This window comes from Danio aesculapii, chromosome 15, assembly GCF_903798145.1.
Source record: "Danio aesculapii chromosome 15, fDanAes4.1, whole genome shotgun sequence".
Taxonomy (NCBI): domain Eukaryota; kingdom Metazoa; phylum Chordata; class Actinopteri; order Cypriniformes; family Danionidae; genus Danio; species Danio aesculapii.
The window spans coordinates 2,870,126-2,888,059 of NC_079449.1; the positions used below are offsets into that span (position 1 = coordinate 2,870,126).

At 38.8% G+C, this 17,934-nt stretch overlaps 1 protein-coding gene across 2 annotated transcripts in view; it reads right to left on the minus strand.

The window, feature by feature from the left end:
* The window catches only part of clcn2b (chloride channel, voltage-sensitive 2b), a 110,191-nt gene that overhangs the window by 14,288 nt on the left and 77,969 nt on the right, over positions 1–17,934 (minus strand). Inside the window, exons 13-20 of one of the 2 annotated variants that reach the window (XM_056473358.1) lie at positions 13,800–13,869; positions 11,703–11,813; positions 11,379–11,592; positions 9,343–9,476; positions 7,117–7,307; positions 5,697–5,808; positions 2,786–2,853; positions 2,631–2,681 (exon numbers count right to left, since the gene is read on the minus strand). In XM_056473358.1, the coding sequence (XP_056329333.1) occupies positions 2,631–2,681; positions 2,786–2,853; positions 5,697–5,808; positions 7,117–7,307; positions 9,343–9,476; positions 11,379–11,592; positions 11,703–11,813; positions 13,800–13,869 (951 nt within the window). The remainder of the gene's footprint in view (positions 1–2,630; positions 2,682–2,785; positions 2,854–5,696; positions 5,809–7,116; positions 7,308–9,342; positions 9,477–11,378; positions 11,593–11,702; positions 11,814–13,799; positions 13,870–17,934) is intronic. The other variant, XM_056473359.1, reaches the window with a different exon arrangement.

Below are 17,934 nucleotides of genomic sequence, written 5' to 3' on the forward strand. Positions count from 1 at the left end.
AAGTCACTTAAATCCCCTTTCATCCTCATCATTCTGTTGCTCGCTTTGAACTGCAGCAGATCGTCTTGATCATGTCTACATGCATTGAGTTGCTGCCATGTGATCGGCTGATTAGAATTTTGCATTACGAGCAGTTGGACAGGTGTACCTAATAAAGTGGCCGGTGAGTTTATGTACACATACACACACGTACTGACCCACATACACACTCGCTCGCATCATTTATACACATCCACATGTACTAAGACACACACACACACACACACACAAACACACACGTTAGTTAGTTCATTAATAAAGGTACAACGTCATTGTTAGTTCATTATTCAGCTTTTCATTTTAATAATGCATTAGTAAGTTCTGAAATGAATATTAAAAGTTGATTGTGTTTTAGTCATTCATGTTAAGTAATTCAGTTCACAGTTCATTATTGTATAGTGTTACCAAAATCATTTATTAAAACATTTACATAAAAATAAATTCATAAAAAATTAAATAAGGAATAAAAAATGTATTAATCCAAATATAAAATAATTAATAGACATAATAAAAAAAAACAATAAATATTAATAATAGTTTACATTTAAATGATATTTAATGTTTTATTTTTACAAAATAGCTTTAAAAGTAAATACTAATTGCAAAAATATTGACTTTCACTGCATAAAATGAAGGTCAGGTGAGTTTATTACACAAAGATGAGTGAATGGAGACAGGATGGCCATTCTTAGCTCGGCTGTTTGTTGAGATGTAAAATCAGCTTCTAGTTTTACATGAAGTCTCAGTGGCCCCGCCCACTTTACATGCAGCCTTCACTGATTGGTCAGTTCTGAAGTCATGCTAATGATTGACAGCTACACATGCTGAGTGGCCTCACTTGTGCGCTGCTCTGACCTCTGAACGTGTGTGTGTGCACACTTGAGTGTGTGTTTGTTTTTGTTCCTCAGTGTGTGTATTTGTGTGTACATGCGTTCGTGCATGTGTGTTTGCGTGTATGTTTGTTCGTGTGTATTTGTGTGTGAGGGTGTGTGTGTATTTTTGTGTTTGTGCATGTATGTTTGCTTGTTTGTCCATGTGTGTATTTTTATATGTATCTGTGTGAGTGTTTATGTGTGTGCGTGTGTAAAGATGTGTGTGTTTTTGTGATTGTGCATACATGTTTGTGAGTCTGTGTATGCATTGTGTGTATGTGTGTGCATGTGAATGGGTGTGTGTATTTGTGCAGGTGTTTTTGTATACGTTTGTCCGTGTGTATTTGTGTGTGAGGGTGTGTGTATCTGTGTGTGTGTTTGGGCATATATGTTTGTGAGTCTGTATGCATGGTGTGTTTGTGTGTGTGTATTTGTGCATGTGTGTTTGTATACGTGTGTGTATTTGTGTGTATGTTTTCAGGTACGTTTGTCTGTGTGTATTTGTGTGTGAGGGTGTGTGTGTGTGTGTGTTTGTGCATGTATGTTTGTGTGTCTGTGGGTTTGTATTTGTATGTGTATTTGATTGGGTGTGTGTATTTGTACATGTGTGTGTGTTTGTATATGTGTGTCTGTGTGTGTGTTTGCTTGTGCATGTGTATTTGTGTGTATGTTTGTGCGTGTAATTTTGTGTTTGTGCGTGTGTATTTGTATGTGTATTTGATTTAGTGTGTATTTGTACATGTGTGTGTTTGTATATGTGTGTCTGTGTGTGTGTTTGCGTATTTGTGTGTATTTTTGTGCGTGTAATTTTGTGTTTTTGCATGTACGTTTGCGTGTATGTGTGTGTGTTTGTCCACGTGTGTATTTGTATGTGTGTGTGTATTTGATTTGGTGTGTATTTTTGTCCATGTGTGTGTTTGTGTTCGCTTGTTTATGTGTATTTGTGTGTATGTTTGTGTGTGTAATTATGTATATTTTTGTGTTTGTGTATATATGTTTATGTGTCTGTTTGTCCATGTGTGTATTTGTGTGTTTGAGTGGGTGTGTGTATTTGTTCATGTGTTTGTTTGTGTTTATGTGGGTGTGTGTAACTGTATTTTTGTGTTTGTGCATGTATGTTTGTGTGTCTGTTTGTCCATGTGTGTATTTGTGTGTGTGTTTGAGTGGGTTTGTGTATTTGTGCATGTGTTTGTTCGTTTATGTGGGTGTGTGTGTTTGTTTGCATGCACGTTTGTTTGTTTGTATTTGTGTGTATTTGTGCATTTGCATATGTTTGTCTGTGTGTGTGTGTTTGTGTGTATTTTTGTGTTAGTGCATGTATGTTTGTGTGTCTGTTTGTGTGTATTTGTATTTGTGTGTGCATGTTTGTTTGGGTTTGTGTGTGTGTTTAATGGTGTGTGCATCAGTGTGTGTTTATGTGTGGGTGTTTGTGTGCAAGTCTGTGTATTTGTATGTGTGTGTGTGTTTGTATTTGTCAGTGTGTGCATTTGTTTGTGCATGTCTCTGTCTCTCTCTGTGTGTGTGTGTGTGTGTGTGTGTGTGTGTGTGTGTGTGTGTGTGTGTGTGTGTGTGTGTGTGTGTGTGTGTGTGTGTGTCTGTCTGTCTGTCTGTATGTATGTTTATGTGTATTTACGCATCTGTGTGTGCGCGCGTGTGTCCAGAGGTCAGAAACACACACTCAGAGGTAAACAGGAGGATGGATGATGACGATCCTCTTACCAACAGTGAGATCCGCACACGTTTGCTCTGTCTGAGCTCCACGTTATTACTCTTACATGAGGGAAGAGCAGGAACACACACACACACACATCACACACACTTCATAACAGACCTCAATATTTCATAAACACGTGAATAAAACACACATCTCTTACCTCCATCACGTCTGTCTGAGGACGAGCACAAAGCAGATTCTTCAGACCCATGCCGGAGTCATGAGGACCTGACACACACACACACACACACACGCACACACACACACACACACACACACACACACACACACAGACAGACACACAGTAATCAGAAATTTTCGATTTTGATGTTGAAGGTAAATCTGAATTGTATACATTTCAGTTTCAGTTTTTCTCCATTGGTTTGGCTCACTTCTTGAAACAGAAATTACATTCTCAAAACAACATGGACAAACCTCCAAACCACTTGGCAATTGTTCACAACAGACTTGATTTTCCAGCCTGATCTCACGAGAAAACGTAAGTATTTTACGTTTTGTCAGTTTCAGTCATACAAAATTGTTCAGTCATCCGAAATTGTACGATTTTAAAAAGGAGGCGTGGCACCTAACCCCACCCCTAAACCCAACCGTCATTGGGGGATGAGCAAATCGTACTAAATTGTACGAATTAGATCGTACGAATTCGTACGAATTAGCCACTAAATCAAAAAGTTACGAATTGCCGTGAGATTGTGTTGGATTTTCTCATTCATTTCATCAAATTGCAAATGTCTAAGTACATCTTTGCAAATGTTTAAGTACAGGTAGCCTACATTAAGCGCAATTTCCAAGTGAATAGATCTAGTTGATCTAAACTGATTGTTGATTCTCAGTTCAATGGTTGTTCGCTCCAAAATATGTCAGCGTCATTTCATTGTATAAGTCATCACATGCACAATAGTCTGTTCAACTTCTTTAAAGCTTTAAATAATCGAGCACCTGTTTATCTAACCAGCCTTCTGTCTCGCTACAATCCAACTCGCTCTTTAAGATCTCAAAACTTAGGACTTCTGGTAGTACCTAGAATAGCAAAGTCGAGTAAAGGAGGTCGAGCCTTCTCATTTATAGCTCCTAAACTCTGGAATAGCCTTCCTGATAACGTCCGAGGCTCAGACACACTCTCTCAGTTCAAAACTAGATTAAAGACCTATCTCTTTAGTAAAGCTCTGTAAAGCAGTAAAACTCAGTGCATCACATAGCGGTATGATGCATGAATGTGCTCCACACAGGTTTCTGCATCTTGTTTATATACACTATGAACAGCAGCTACGCTAATTATTCTCCATTTCCACCTGACGATACTCTTCCTGAGGCCCTCAGACTATGCAGTGCCGCTGATTCGATCTAAGACCAGCAATGAGATGATCCCAAGATTTCCACAATCCTGGACCAGGCCGTATCCTGAGCAGCTACTGTGGTGGTCATGGAGGAGTGGAGAACATGAGACTGATTCCTGTGACGCTCCAGAGACAGACGAGTCTTCGCTGAGGCCAGCTTCCAGCCTCCGCCACTGAGACTGCAGCTCTGCACAAGACGTTTGGCCAGCGGAGAAATTAAAATGGTCGTGCCCAACTGATCCTGGTTTCTCTCAAGGTTTTTTTCTTCACTTCCGCCATTAGTGAAGTTTTTTTCCCTCTCCGCTGTCGCCACTGGCTTGCATGGTTCAGGATCTGTAGAGCTGCGCATCGTTGGATTTGCTCTTCAATATTTGGACTCTCAGTAGTGATTATTAAACCACACTGAACTGAGCTCAACTGAACTGAACTTAAACACTACAAACTGAACTACACTGTTCATATTTACTATGACCTTTTATGTGAAGCTGCTTTGACACAATCTACATTGTATAAGCGCTATACAAATAAAGGTAAATTGAAAGTATTGCACGTTTATTGCAATGACTTTTTATATGGGGAAGGAATTTAGTTTTGATGCATGCGTGAACTGCTTTTGGAGAGGTATGAGCTTTTGCAAGTGAGCTATAGTGTTGTGCTAAACTATAACACTGTTTTGCCAAAGGATCTTAGAATTTTGAGAATGTAATGTCTGTTTCAAGAAATGAGCCAAACCAATGGAGAAAAACTGTAAAGTAAAATCATTATTATAAATCTTATAAATTTATTTTATTTAGTTTTATAACGGCATGAAATGCCATTAGTCTACACATATTTTCAGTATTTCTCTGTTGCAATTGGAAGATCACAATAATTAACCTGAAAAAACCAAAGCAAAGCAAACAGATTACTATGGTATAAATACAGCACTACAACATACAAAAGAGAGAGATCAGCTTAAGAATATCACTCAAAAGTTTAATAATGTTAAAAAATAAATGAATTGATCATGATTTGAAAAATAAAAAAATAATGATTTGATTAGCTGTAGTTTAAAATGTATGCTGTTTATCTACCCTAGGGGCTTATTATGTGGTCTCTGACGCCATTTTGTGGCACAACAGTCTTTGCTCTGCTCAATGACAGGTTGATGTGCTGTCTCTCAGAAATTATAATGATTTAAATTAGGCGCTATCCTTATAAATAAACTGCATAGTTGCTATCTAAACAACTACATTCTCGATTAAAAAGCCTCAAAGGTACATTATGTTGCCCAACAGCTGCAATATTTGTCCAACTGTAGTGAGTTTCTGATATCTGCTGTCATTCTATGAGGGAAGAGTAATACACAAGGGTGAGGAGGCTGTACAAGTTGTTATTACAGAATATTGCACGACTATCAGCCAATCAGATTCGAGAACCAGACAGAACTGTTGTATAAATAAAACAAATAAAAAATAAATAATTAAATAAATAATAATATATATATAGATTTTGCTCAAATTACAAAAAACTTTAAACTAAGCAATTAATGAAATGCATATTTAAAAAAATCTTTATTTTTAAAAACCTATATATATATATTTAGTATTTATTTGGGTTTTGCTCACATATACATTGCATTACAAAAATGCACTGAGTATGACATTAAAATCAGCTGAATTCGATATACATATAGAGAAATAATGATGAAGTGAACTGTATGAGTGATATTACTGGTTGGAATCTCTATGTTTTTCTCTGCGACAGATGTCCTCTTCAGCGCAGGTTTCAGAGGTTTGGGAGAGATCGGTCGAGCGGGGATGAATGTAGACTCTTCTGTGGAGATCTAGAATATATAGACAAACACTTAAGATCAGCGCTCAAAAAATGACACATACACTCATCGCCCACTTTATAAGGTACACCTGTCCAACTGGTCATTAATGCAAATTTCTCATCAGTCAATCACATGGCAGCAACTCAATGCATTTAGGCATGTAGACATGGTCAAGATGATCTGCTGAAGTTCAAAGCGAGCATCAGAATGGGGAAGAAAGGGGATTTAAGTGACTTTGAACGTGGCATGGTTGTTGGTGCCAGACGAGCTGGTCTGAGTATTTCATAAACTGCTGACCTACTGGGATTTTCACGCACAACCATCTCTAGGGTTTACAAAGAATGGTCTGAAAAAGAGAAAATATTCAGTGAGCATCAGTTCTGTGGGCGCAAATGCCTTGTAGATGCCAGAGGTCAGAGGAGAATGGCCAGACTGGTTCCAGCTGATAGAAAGGCAACAGTAACTCAAATAAGCACTCGTTACAACCGAGGTCTGCAGAAGAGCATCTCTGAACACACAACACGTCCAACCTTGAGGCGGATGGGATACATCAGCAGAAGACCACACTGGGTGCCACTCCTGTCAGCTAAGAACAGGAAACTGAGGCTACAATTCACACAGGCTCACCAGAACTGGACAATAGAAGATTGGAGAAACGTTGCCTGGTCTGATGAGTCTCCATTTCTGCTGCCACATTCGGATGGTCGGCTCAGAATTTGGCGTCAGCTACATGAAAGCATGGATCCATCCTGCCTTGTATCAGCGGTTCAGGCTGCTGGTGGTGGTGTAATGGTGTGGGGGATATTGTCTTGACACACTTTGTGCTCATTAGTACCAATTGAGCATCGTGTCAACACCACAGCCTACCTGAGTATTGTTGCTGACCATGTCCATCCCTTTATGACCACAGTGTACTCATCTTCTGATGGCTACTTTCAGCAGGATAACACACCATGTCATAAAGCGTGAATCATCTCAGACTGGTTTCTTGAACATGACAATGAGTTCACTTTACTCAAACGGCCTCCACAGTCACCAGAGCTCAATCCAATAGAGCTCCTTTGGGTTGTGGTGGATTGGGAGATTCCCATCATGGATGTGCAGCCGACAAATCTGCAGCAACTGTGTGATGCTATCATGTCAATATGGAGCAAAATCTCTGAGGAATATTTCCAGTACCTTGTTTGAATCTATGCCATGTAGGAATAAGGCAGTTCTGAAGGCAAAAGGGGGTCCAACATGTTACTAGTAAGGTGTACCTAATAAAGTGGCCGGTGATTGTATAACAAAAACACAAACAAACGCTCGACCTCTGACCTGGAAGCGAACCTCCTGGTTGACTTTCTGACTGCTGTCGTCACTGCTGGGTGAACTGGCCACAGACATACGCTTCCTCTCTGTTTCTGCCCGCTCACGCATCACTTCCTGTCGCCGCACCCGGCTCACCTGCTGAACCAGGAGAGCCTGCAACTGAGCGCGCTCAATAGAGCCCAGCAGAATCATCGAATCTGAGAGCAAACACACACAAACACACACACGCACACACACACACACACACGTGTTAAAAACGTTACTATGTTACACATTTAGCATGTTAAGGTTACAAATTTGGACTTGCAGTATTACACATGGATTAGGGTTAAGGATTAGGGTTAGAAGTTACAAGCTGAGAATGCTAGAGTTACAAATTTTACAGATGTTAAATGCTACAGTGCAAGACATTTATGGCCCTATCATACACCCGACGCGATGTGTTGCTATTTTCAGACCAGCGCAACTCTAATTTTCACATTTTGCTTCGTGTTGTTTAAATAGCAAATCCATTTGCGCCACTTTGCGGACTTATGGGTGTGCTGGTCTATAAAGGAGGTGTGTTAAGGCGCATTGTTGGAGCGTTGCTATATTAAGGAACTGAAATAGAGCGCGCCATTGACTAACTAAAAGCTGCTCTAAAGTCCAGCGCAGGGCGTGTTAGTTATGCACATATGCTTACACACTGCTGAATACACACAGGATGTTCAGCAATGCACAAATATCTTCACAGATGAAAACAATTAAAGGATTAAAATGTTACAAAAATGCCTCCATGTCTCATCTTGGGGGACTTTTTCAGTTTATTCATGACAGTTTGCATCAGTATAATGTTATTATTATGATCAGTATTATTTATTATATGCAGATTTATATTTGTTTTAATAAACACAAGTGTAGATTTGTCCATCTGTGGGGTTTTGGAGACGTCTGCATCACCATATGGGGCATCAGAACAGGACGTGTGTTTGGATATAACTCAGTTTATTGACCACACTTCATTATTATTATTTATTTATTCCTTTGCTGGAAGTTAGAACTGAATTTAGAAATAGTTTTGAAGCAAATCTTTGCGCTTAACAAAGGAAATTAAATATGTGGGCTAATGGATGTGTTCAGTGGAGTGAGTTTCCACCGTTTCCTTACTCCACCAAAGTAAAAGCGTAATGAGTAAAAGTAAAGAGAAAGTAAAGAGGCTGAATGGAGGAGACTCGTTCTTTATCCTCGCGCTGCAGATGCTCTGTTTAACTGTTTTCTCACTAGTGAAGCGTTCAGTTTTTACACTTACAAAGTCCGTCATGTAAATAGCAAATGTGATGGAGCGACACAACTGACTCTAAAAGGAAATGAGAGATGAGACTCTGATTGGTTTAATGCACGTTATGCTCAAAACACACCCAGAACACATTAAGAGAATAAGCTCAACCCTGTTAGACCATGCTTAATATTATGCGCCATGAGCTTTAGACTTTGCGCCTAGATAGTTGAAATAGAGCCTATAGAATTTTACAGTGTTACAAATGTTAGTTTCAAATGTAGAATGTTGCACTGACACAAATGTCACAAATTTAGAATGTCAAATTTACAAATGTCAGAAACTTAGAATTTGACAGCGTTTTAAATGTTATATTTAGAATGTTACAGTGTTACAAATGTTACAAATTTAGAATGTTGAATTGCACAGTGTTACAAAGTTGGAATGCTACACATTTAGAATTTTACAGTGTTACAAATGTTACAGTGTTCAGAATGTTAGTGTTATAATATGTTACACATTTAGAATATTAGTGTTACAAATGTCACTAATTTAAAATATTACAGTGTTACACATTTTATCTTAGAGTTACAGATGTTACATTTAAAAAAAATAGTTCATTGAATACTAATAAAAACAAAAACATTGATTATGAAATGCACGACGACAAAAAGAATGCATAATACAAATGCATAGTATCAATGCATAATAGAAAATTACTAATAAAATACATATTAATAAAAGCGCATTATTAATAATTCAGAATAATAGTACTAAAATGCATAATAATAATAATAATGATAATACAATCATATTATTGATAAAATATTTAACAGAAAAAGTAAATACTAACAGTAAAAAAATCATAATAATGCATCATATAATAATACATAAGGAAATAACAATAATAACAATGATAATACACAATGATAATGATAATTAGTGTATTTGAGTATATTTTCGGTGTGTGTTTGTACCTGCAGACTCCACCAGCGCCACAGTTTTTAGGTTTCCGATCATGAGGATGTCCTGAAGGTCTCTGTATGTGGAGTTCAGTGTGATATAACGAACATCTCGCACCATGATGTCCTCCACACGAATATTATACTTCCTACACACACACACGCACGCACGCACGCACGCACACGCACGCACAATATCTATTTTAATATTTATTATTATTACTATTATTATTTTCAGTCTGACATAGGATGAACCTAATAAAGATGAACAAACAACTGACTGAATGACTGACTGTCTGAATGACTGAATAAATTACTGATTGCATGACTGCTGAATGAATGAATGATTAAATAAATAAAATAATGACTGACTGACTGACTGACTGACTGACTGACTGAATGAATAACTGACTGATTGAATGAATGAATAAATGATTGAATGAATGACTTAATGACCGAACGAATGAATGAATGAATGAATGAAAAAAATGATTGAATAAATTACTAAATAACTGACTGACTGACTAAATGAATAACTGACTGAAAAAATTACTGAATGAATGACTGAATAACTGATTGAATGAATAAATGACTGAATGAATGACTTAATAACTGACTGAATAAATGAATGAATAAATGAATGACTGATCGACGGAATGACTGAATGAATAACTGACTGACTGAATGAATAAAAGACTGTACGACTGACTGACTGAATGAAATAATAAATGACTAACTGACTGAATTAATGAGTGGCTATATGAAAAATTAAATGACTGAATGGATGACTGATTGAACAAATGACTGAATGAAAGATTGAATGAATAAAAGACTGAATGACAGAATGAATAACTGATTAATTGAATGACAGAATGAATGACTAAATAAACGAAAGAATAACTGACTAAATGAATGAATGAATGAATGAATGAATGATTTAATAACTGACAGATTGAATGACAGAATGAATGAATAAATGAATGGAATAAATGAATGACTGAATGGCTAAATAAATAAAATAATGAATGACTAAATTAATAACTGACTGGATGAATGAATGAATGAAAAAAAATTATTACTGAATGAATGACTAAAATGAAAGAGTGAATGACAATGAATAACTGACTGAATAAATAAATCACTGAATGAATGACTAAATGAATAAATGACTGATTGAATGACTGAGTAAATGAAGGAATGAATGACTGAATGAATGAGTGAATGAAGGAATGAATGAACTACGGACTAACTAACTGACAGAATGAATAAATGACTAAATGAATGACTGAGTGAATAAAGGAAGGAATGACTGTATGAATGAACAAACGAATTAATGAATTACGGACTGAATGATTGAACGAATGAATGACGAACTGAGTGACTGAATGAATTACGGACTGAATAAATGAATGAATGATTGAATGAATTAACGAATAAATGAATTACGGACTGAATGAATGAATGAACTACGGACTGACTGACTGGCTGAATGAATTATGGACTAAATAAGTTAATGAATGATTGAATGATTGAATGAATGAATTATGGACTGAATGATTGAATGAACTACGGACTGACTGACGGAATGAATGAATGAATGAATGACGGACTGACTGACTGACTAACTGAACGAATTACGGACTGAATAAGTGAATGAATGATTGAATGAACGAATGAATGAATGATTTACGGACTGAATGAATGAATGATCTACGGACTGACTGACGGAATGAATGAATCAATGAATGAATGAATGACGGACTGACTGACTAACTGAACGAATTACGGACTGAATAAGTGAATGAATGATTGAATGAATGAACGAATGAATGAATGAATTACGGACAGAATGAATGAATGAACTACGGACTGACTGACGGAATGAATAAATGAATGAATGAATGACGGACTGACTGACTGACTAACTGAATGAATTACGGACTGAATAAGTGAATGAATGATTGAATGAATGAATGAATTACGGACTGAATGAATGAATGAACTACGGACTGACTGACTGACTGACTGACTGAATGCATGATTGCACTCACTCGTGGTGTCCCCAGCCAAGCTCCGGCAGGTAGGGCAGCTTCTTGATGCGGATGATGGAGTCGTAGATGGAGGGCTGTAGACTCTGAGCCACAGCGTTGGCTAAAATCACTGCGATCATGATGGGCAGAATGTGACTGATCTGACCCGTCAACTCAAACACGATCACTGCTGTGGAGACTGTGTGTGTGACGGCTCCGGACAACGCTGCAGCACCTACACACACACACACACACACACACACACACAATGAAACACACATATGCACACACAAACGCACATGCATGCACACCATGTTTGTGTGTGTGTAGGTGTGTGTTTCTCACCAACTACAGCGTATCCACCGGGAACTATGGGATAGATGGTGCCGTCTGTGTTGATGCCCTCTGGAAACCAGGCAGCCATACTTTCACCCACCAGACGACCAAACGCAGCACCTGAAACACACACACACACACACACACACAAACAGAAATTACACACACAAAAAACAAACAAACATACAGAAAAATATTAGATAGATAAACAGACAGACAGACAGACAGACAGACACAAATAAACAAGAACACACACACACACACACACACACACACACACACACACACACTTCCACAAACAAACATTAGACAGACAAATAAACACAGAGACAAACAAACAAACACACACACAGGCAGAATTAAACACACACAAAAACAAACACAAAGCAAACATGAAGAAAAATATAAGATAAACAAACAAACAAAAACACGCATATTCACACACACACACACACACACACAAACATGCACGTGCACACACACAAAAATGGCCACAAACACAAAAGAAACAAACTTACAAAACATTAGAAACAAATAAACACACGCACACACACACACACACACACACACATTAGATAGACGGACAGAAATAAACACACAACCATTCACACACACAGAAATAGACAGACACAAAAACAAACATATACAAAGAAACAAACATAAACAGAAATAATAAATAGGGAAACACAAACACACACAATTATCTTAATGTTTAAATCTTTATTTTATAACACTCTATAAGTATATATCGAATCAATACAATTACAACACATACACATATCGGCCACTTTATTAGGTACACCTTACTAGTACCGTGTTGGACCCCCTTTTGCCTTCAGAACTGCCTTAATCCTTCATGGCATTGATTCAACAAGGTACTGGAAATATTCCTCAGAGATTTTGCTACATATTGACATGATAGCATCACGCAGTTGCTGCAGATTTGTCGGCCGCACATCCATGATGCCAATCTCCCGTTCCTCCACATCCCAAAGGTGCTCTATTGGATTGAGCTCTGGTGACTGTGAAGGCCATTTGAGTACAGTGAACTCATTGTCATGTTCAAGAAACCAGTCTGAGATGATTCATGCTTTATGACATGGTGCGTTATCCTGCTGGAAGTAGCCATCAGAAGATGAGTACACTGTGGTCATAAAGGGATGGACATGGTCAGCAACAATACTCAGGTAGGCTGTGGTGTTGACACGATGCTCAATTGGTACTAATGGACCCAAAGTGTGCCAAGAAAATATCCCCCACACCATTACACCACCGCCAGCAGCCTGAACCGCTGATACAAGGCAGGATGGATCCATGCTTTCATGATGTTAATGCCAAATTTTGACCCAACCATCCGAATGTGGCAGCAGAAATGGAGACTCATCAGACCAGGCAACGTTTCTCCAATCTTCTATTGTCCAGTTTTGGTGAGCCTGTGTGAATTGTAGCCTCAGTTTCCTGTTCTTAGCTGACAGGAGTGGCACCCGGTGTGGTCTTCTGCTGCTGTAGCCCATCCGCCTCAAGGTTGGACGTGTTGTGTGTTCAGAGATGCTCTTCTGCAGACCTCGGTTGTAACGAGTGCTTATTTGAGTTACTGTTGCCTTTCTATCAGCTGGAACCAGTCTGGCCATTCTCCTCTGACCTCTGGCATCAACAAGGCATTTGCGCCCACAGAACTGCCGCTCACTGGATATTTCCTCTTTTTCAGATCATTCTCTGTAAACCCTAGAGATGGTTGTGCGTGAAAATCCCAGTGGATCAGCAGTTTCTGAAATACTCAGACCAGCTCGTCTGGCACCAACAACCATGCCACGTTCAAAGTCACTTAAATCCCCTTTCTTCCCCATTCTGATACTCGATTTAAACCACAGCAGATCATCTTGACCATGACCTAAATGAATTGAGTTGCTGCCATGTGATTGACTGATTACAAATTTGCGTTAATGACCAGTTGGACAGGTGTACCTAATAAAGTGGCCCATGAGTGTATATAATTGTATTAAATAATAATAATAATAATAAATAATGTCACATTTCACCTGATGTTTAAGTAGTGGTGTTTTGCTTTAACACACAAGATCTTTATATTATTCCCCACACACTTACCAATGACGAAAACTGGCATGAAGGCTCCGCAGGGCACAGGCAGCGTTGTGGCTAAAGCAGACATCCAGAACTACACCAACGCAAACGCAAATTACACTCATTAAAACACACACACACACAACAATATTTCACACAAATCTAATAGCCGTCTTTACCTCGCCGACTTTCCCTCTGATAAAGCCAAAGAAAGCGGAGAAACACATCATATTAAACACTAACGTCAGGATTAACTCAATAAAACACCTTCATTTCTCTGCAGCATGACAGTAATTCAGCTTCTACAATTGCAGTTTTTACAACATATGGAGACAATTATAACCCAGGTTATTACAGAACAAAAACAGAGGCATTTGTATGAATATAAAGACTAAACTATGCCATCTAAACAGACTGAAAGGCAGATTTCTAGGCTTGTATTCACAAAAACTTTGATTTTATCACTAGGAGTTGTTTTAAATAGCTGTAAAATATTTTAAAGGGCACCTATTGTGCAAAAATCACATTTATACGGGGGTTAAACACAGTTGTGTGTCAGCAGTGTGTGAATATAACCAGCCTCTAATGATAAACATGTATTAATTGTATTTTTTATAATCAGACTTGATGAAAGCAGTCTGCAGAAACACTTTGATTGACATTCTCCCTTTGTACGGGTCATCAGAGGGGGAAAGCCCCGCCCACTAAAGACCTCATTAGCATAAACAGCCCTGAGTGAGAAGCAGCGGTCCATTAGCCATTAGAGTTTTAAGCTGCTGTCTGATAATGTCAGCTTAGACTAAAAGGATTATAAATGAAGAGATTTTTGGACAATACTGTCTACCCTACCTGACAGAACGTCTTGTCGTGGATCCCGGTTGTAAGAGAAGCATATAATAACTTGACATCTAGTTGATCATAGGTAAAAGTGGCAGATTTGTCAGATGAATCATCTGTTGAACTGAATCCCAATCATCACAAATACTGAAAAAGACCTACTGGAACTCGCATGGAGGCAAGATTCGAAAGGGAATCAGTCAAGTTTGGTGAAGGAAAAATCATGGTTTAGGGTTACGTTCAGAATGTGGGCGTGCGAGAGATCTGCAGAGTGGATGGCAACATCAAGAGCCTGAGGTATCAAGACATTTGTGCTGCCCATTACATTACAAACCACAGGAGAGGGCAAATTCTCCAGCAGGATAGCGCTCCTTCTCATACTTCAGCCTCCACATCAAAGCTCCTGAAAGCAAAGAGGGTCAAGGTGCTCCAGGATTGGCCAGCCTAGTCACCAGACATGAACATTATTGAGCATGTCTTGGGTAAGATGAAGGAGGAGGCATTGAAGAGGAACCCAAAGAGTCTTGATGAACTCTGGGAGTCCTGCAAGAAGGCTTTCTTTGCCATCCCAGATGACTTTATTAATCAGTGATTTGAGTCATTGCAGAGATGTATGGATGCAGTCCTCCAAGCTCATGATGGAGTCAGACACAATATTCATTCTGTTTCCACTGCAGCATGAGCACATATTCTATACTGGACATTATTGAAGGTTCAGTGATGAGACTTTAGTCTAAGTAAAGTCAGACCTTACTGTCCTAATGAAATCATTCATAATCAAGGCATGATCATATTTTATTGTGCTCAAATAAGCGTCATCTAGAGGCCTTTACCTTTCATATAAGACACTTCTGATACCAAATGATCAACTAGAAGTCAAGTTATTCTTTGTTGATCCTAAAACTTGGTTATATATATAGTTTTATTCTATGGTCTGTTGAAATTCTTGATTCTGATTTGCATTTTTGTTGAAACGCACAGGTAGTTCCAGTCGGTTTTGATCACAGTTCGAAATAAATGTGCTTCTCCGAAACGTTCATAATTACCACAGCAACTCGCATGTGGTGCACAGGAAACCGAAGATGACTGTTAATGGCGGACGGGAATCTGCAAAGCTATGAAAATACTCATAAATCATGCCACAAAATCAAGTTTTAAGAGTTTTTCCAGTGATAAAATACTTATGTTAAAGTCAAATCAGCAGTTTACGTATAAGGATAGCGCATGTTTAAAAATGTTGGAAGCTCCGGGCGGTCAGCAGCAGCTCTGCGAATGGCTCCCCGAGCAAAACTTTATATTGGCCAGACCATCCGAGGAGGACCTGCTGCTGGATCTGATCTCTTGCATCTGTTGTTTAAAACATGATATTTAATTAATCTTTTGTGTATCTAACGGTCAGTCTTTGGACTTTTTAACCTATTATTAGTTCTCAGGTGTATTTTTTTGGCAGATCGCAGGAATAAGTTTCATGATTAATTTATGACTGTAAGTATATAAATATATATATATATATATATTTGATCATCTATTTCAGACTGTATGGGAATGCAATTTTAAATAATAATAATCAATCCATCCATTTTCCTGACTTATTCTGTATTTATCAAGGGTCACCACAGCGGAATGAACCGCCAACTATTCCAGCCTATGTTTTACACTGCGGATGCCCTTCCAGCTGCAACCCAGTACAGGGAAACACCCATACACTCTCATTCACACTCATACACTACGGCCAACTTCATTCAATCATTCATTTTCCTTTGGCTTAGTCCTTTAATCATCAGAGGTCACCACAGTGGAATGAACCGCCAACTATTCCAGCATATGTTTTACACAGCAGACGCCCTTTCAGCTGCAACCCAGTACTAGGAAACACCCATACACACTCACTTTCACTTACACACACACACACCCATACACTACGGCCAATTTCATTTATTCATTCATTTTCCAGGGGGAACATGCACACTCCACAGAGAAAAGCCAACTGACCTGGGACTCGAACCAGCGACCTTCTTGCTGTGAGGCCACAGTACTAACCACTGAGCCACCGTGCCACCCTACTTTAAGTCTCTTAATATGGGCCATGATTTGTAATTTTTTAATGTGTGCATCAGTGTGTGTGTGTGTTATATGTCACAGTGTGTGTTTTATATTGCGGCTAACGTCACAGGCCTGCACACACACACACACACACACACACACACACACACAATAGTCTGGCATATGACAAACCAGAGGGGTGTGATATTCACACATGCGCTTGTGTGCGTCACATACATCTAAACCCACAAATATCCTGACAGACCAACAGATTCTTATACATGTGACGCAGAGTCTGAAATAAAAATACTGCGTGATTTTCTCATCAGACCGAAATAGACACACGCCAGATTTAACGTCTGAATATCCCCGTGAAACACATCATGTTGAAGAAAGAGAAATTCATCAAATTATACTTTATTAATTCAGAAAAAATGAGTCTAAAGGTATCTGACTAGGCGGCACGATGGCGCAGTGGTTAGCACTGTGGCCTCACAGCAACAAGGTCGCTGGTTCGAGTCCAAGATGGGTCAGTTGTCATTTCTGTGTGGAGTTTGCATGTTCTCCCCATGTTGGCGTGGGTTTCCTCTGGGTGCTCTGGTTTCCCCCACAGTCCAAACACATGCGCTATAGGGGAATTGATGAACTGAATTGGCGGTAGTGGAGGAGTGTGTGTGCGCGTGTGTGTGGGTGTTTCCCAGTACTGGGTTGCAGCTGGAAGGGCATCAGCTGTGTAAAACATATGCTGGGATAGTTGGCGGTTCATTCTGCTGTGGCGACCCCTGATTAATAAAGGGACTAAGCCGAAGGAAAATGAATGAATGAATGAAGATATCTGACTGCAACACTGTTTAATGTGCACATATTAATGTAATCATGTGGAAAACAATTGAGCAGATATAGAAGCGTATGGAAATCCCACATTAATATTAGAGACAGATGATTCAAACACAACAACAAGCGAAGATTGACCAGACAACATTAAATAAACGTCAAGACTAATTGAATCTAAAACATTAATGTGTCAGCGTTCTGTTTAATGGCACTCTCATTAAGCAAACTGCAATAATACACACACACACACACACACACACACACACACACACACACACACACACACACACACACACACACACACAAATTCACTCAGAAACACACTAACACACACACAATCACATGCACACACATTACACTCAGAGACACACACACACACACACATTCACTCAGAGACACACTAATGCACGCACGCACGCACACACATTCATTTAGAGACACACTA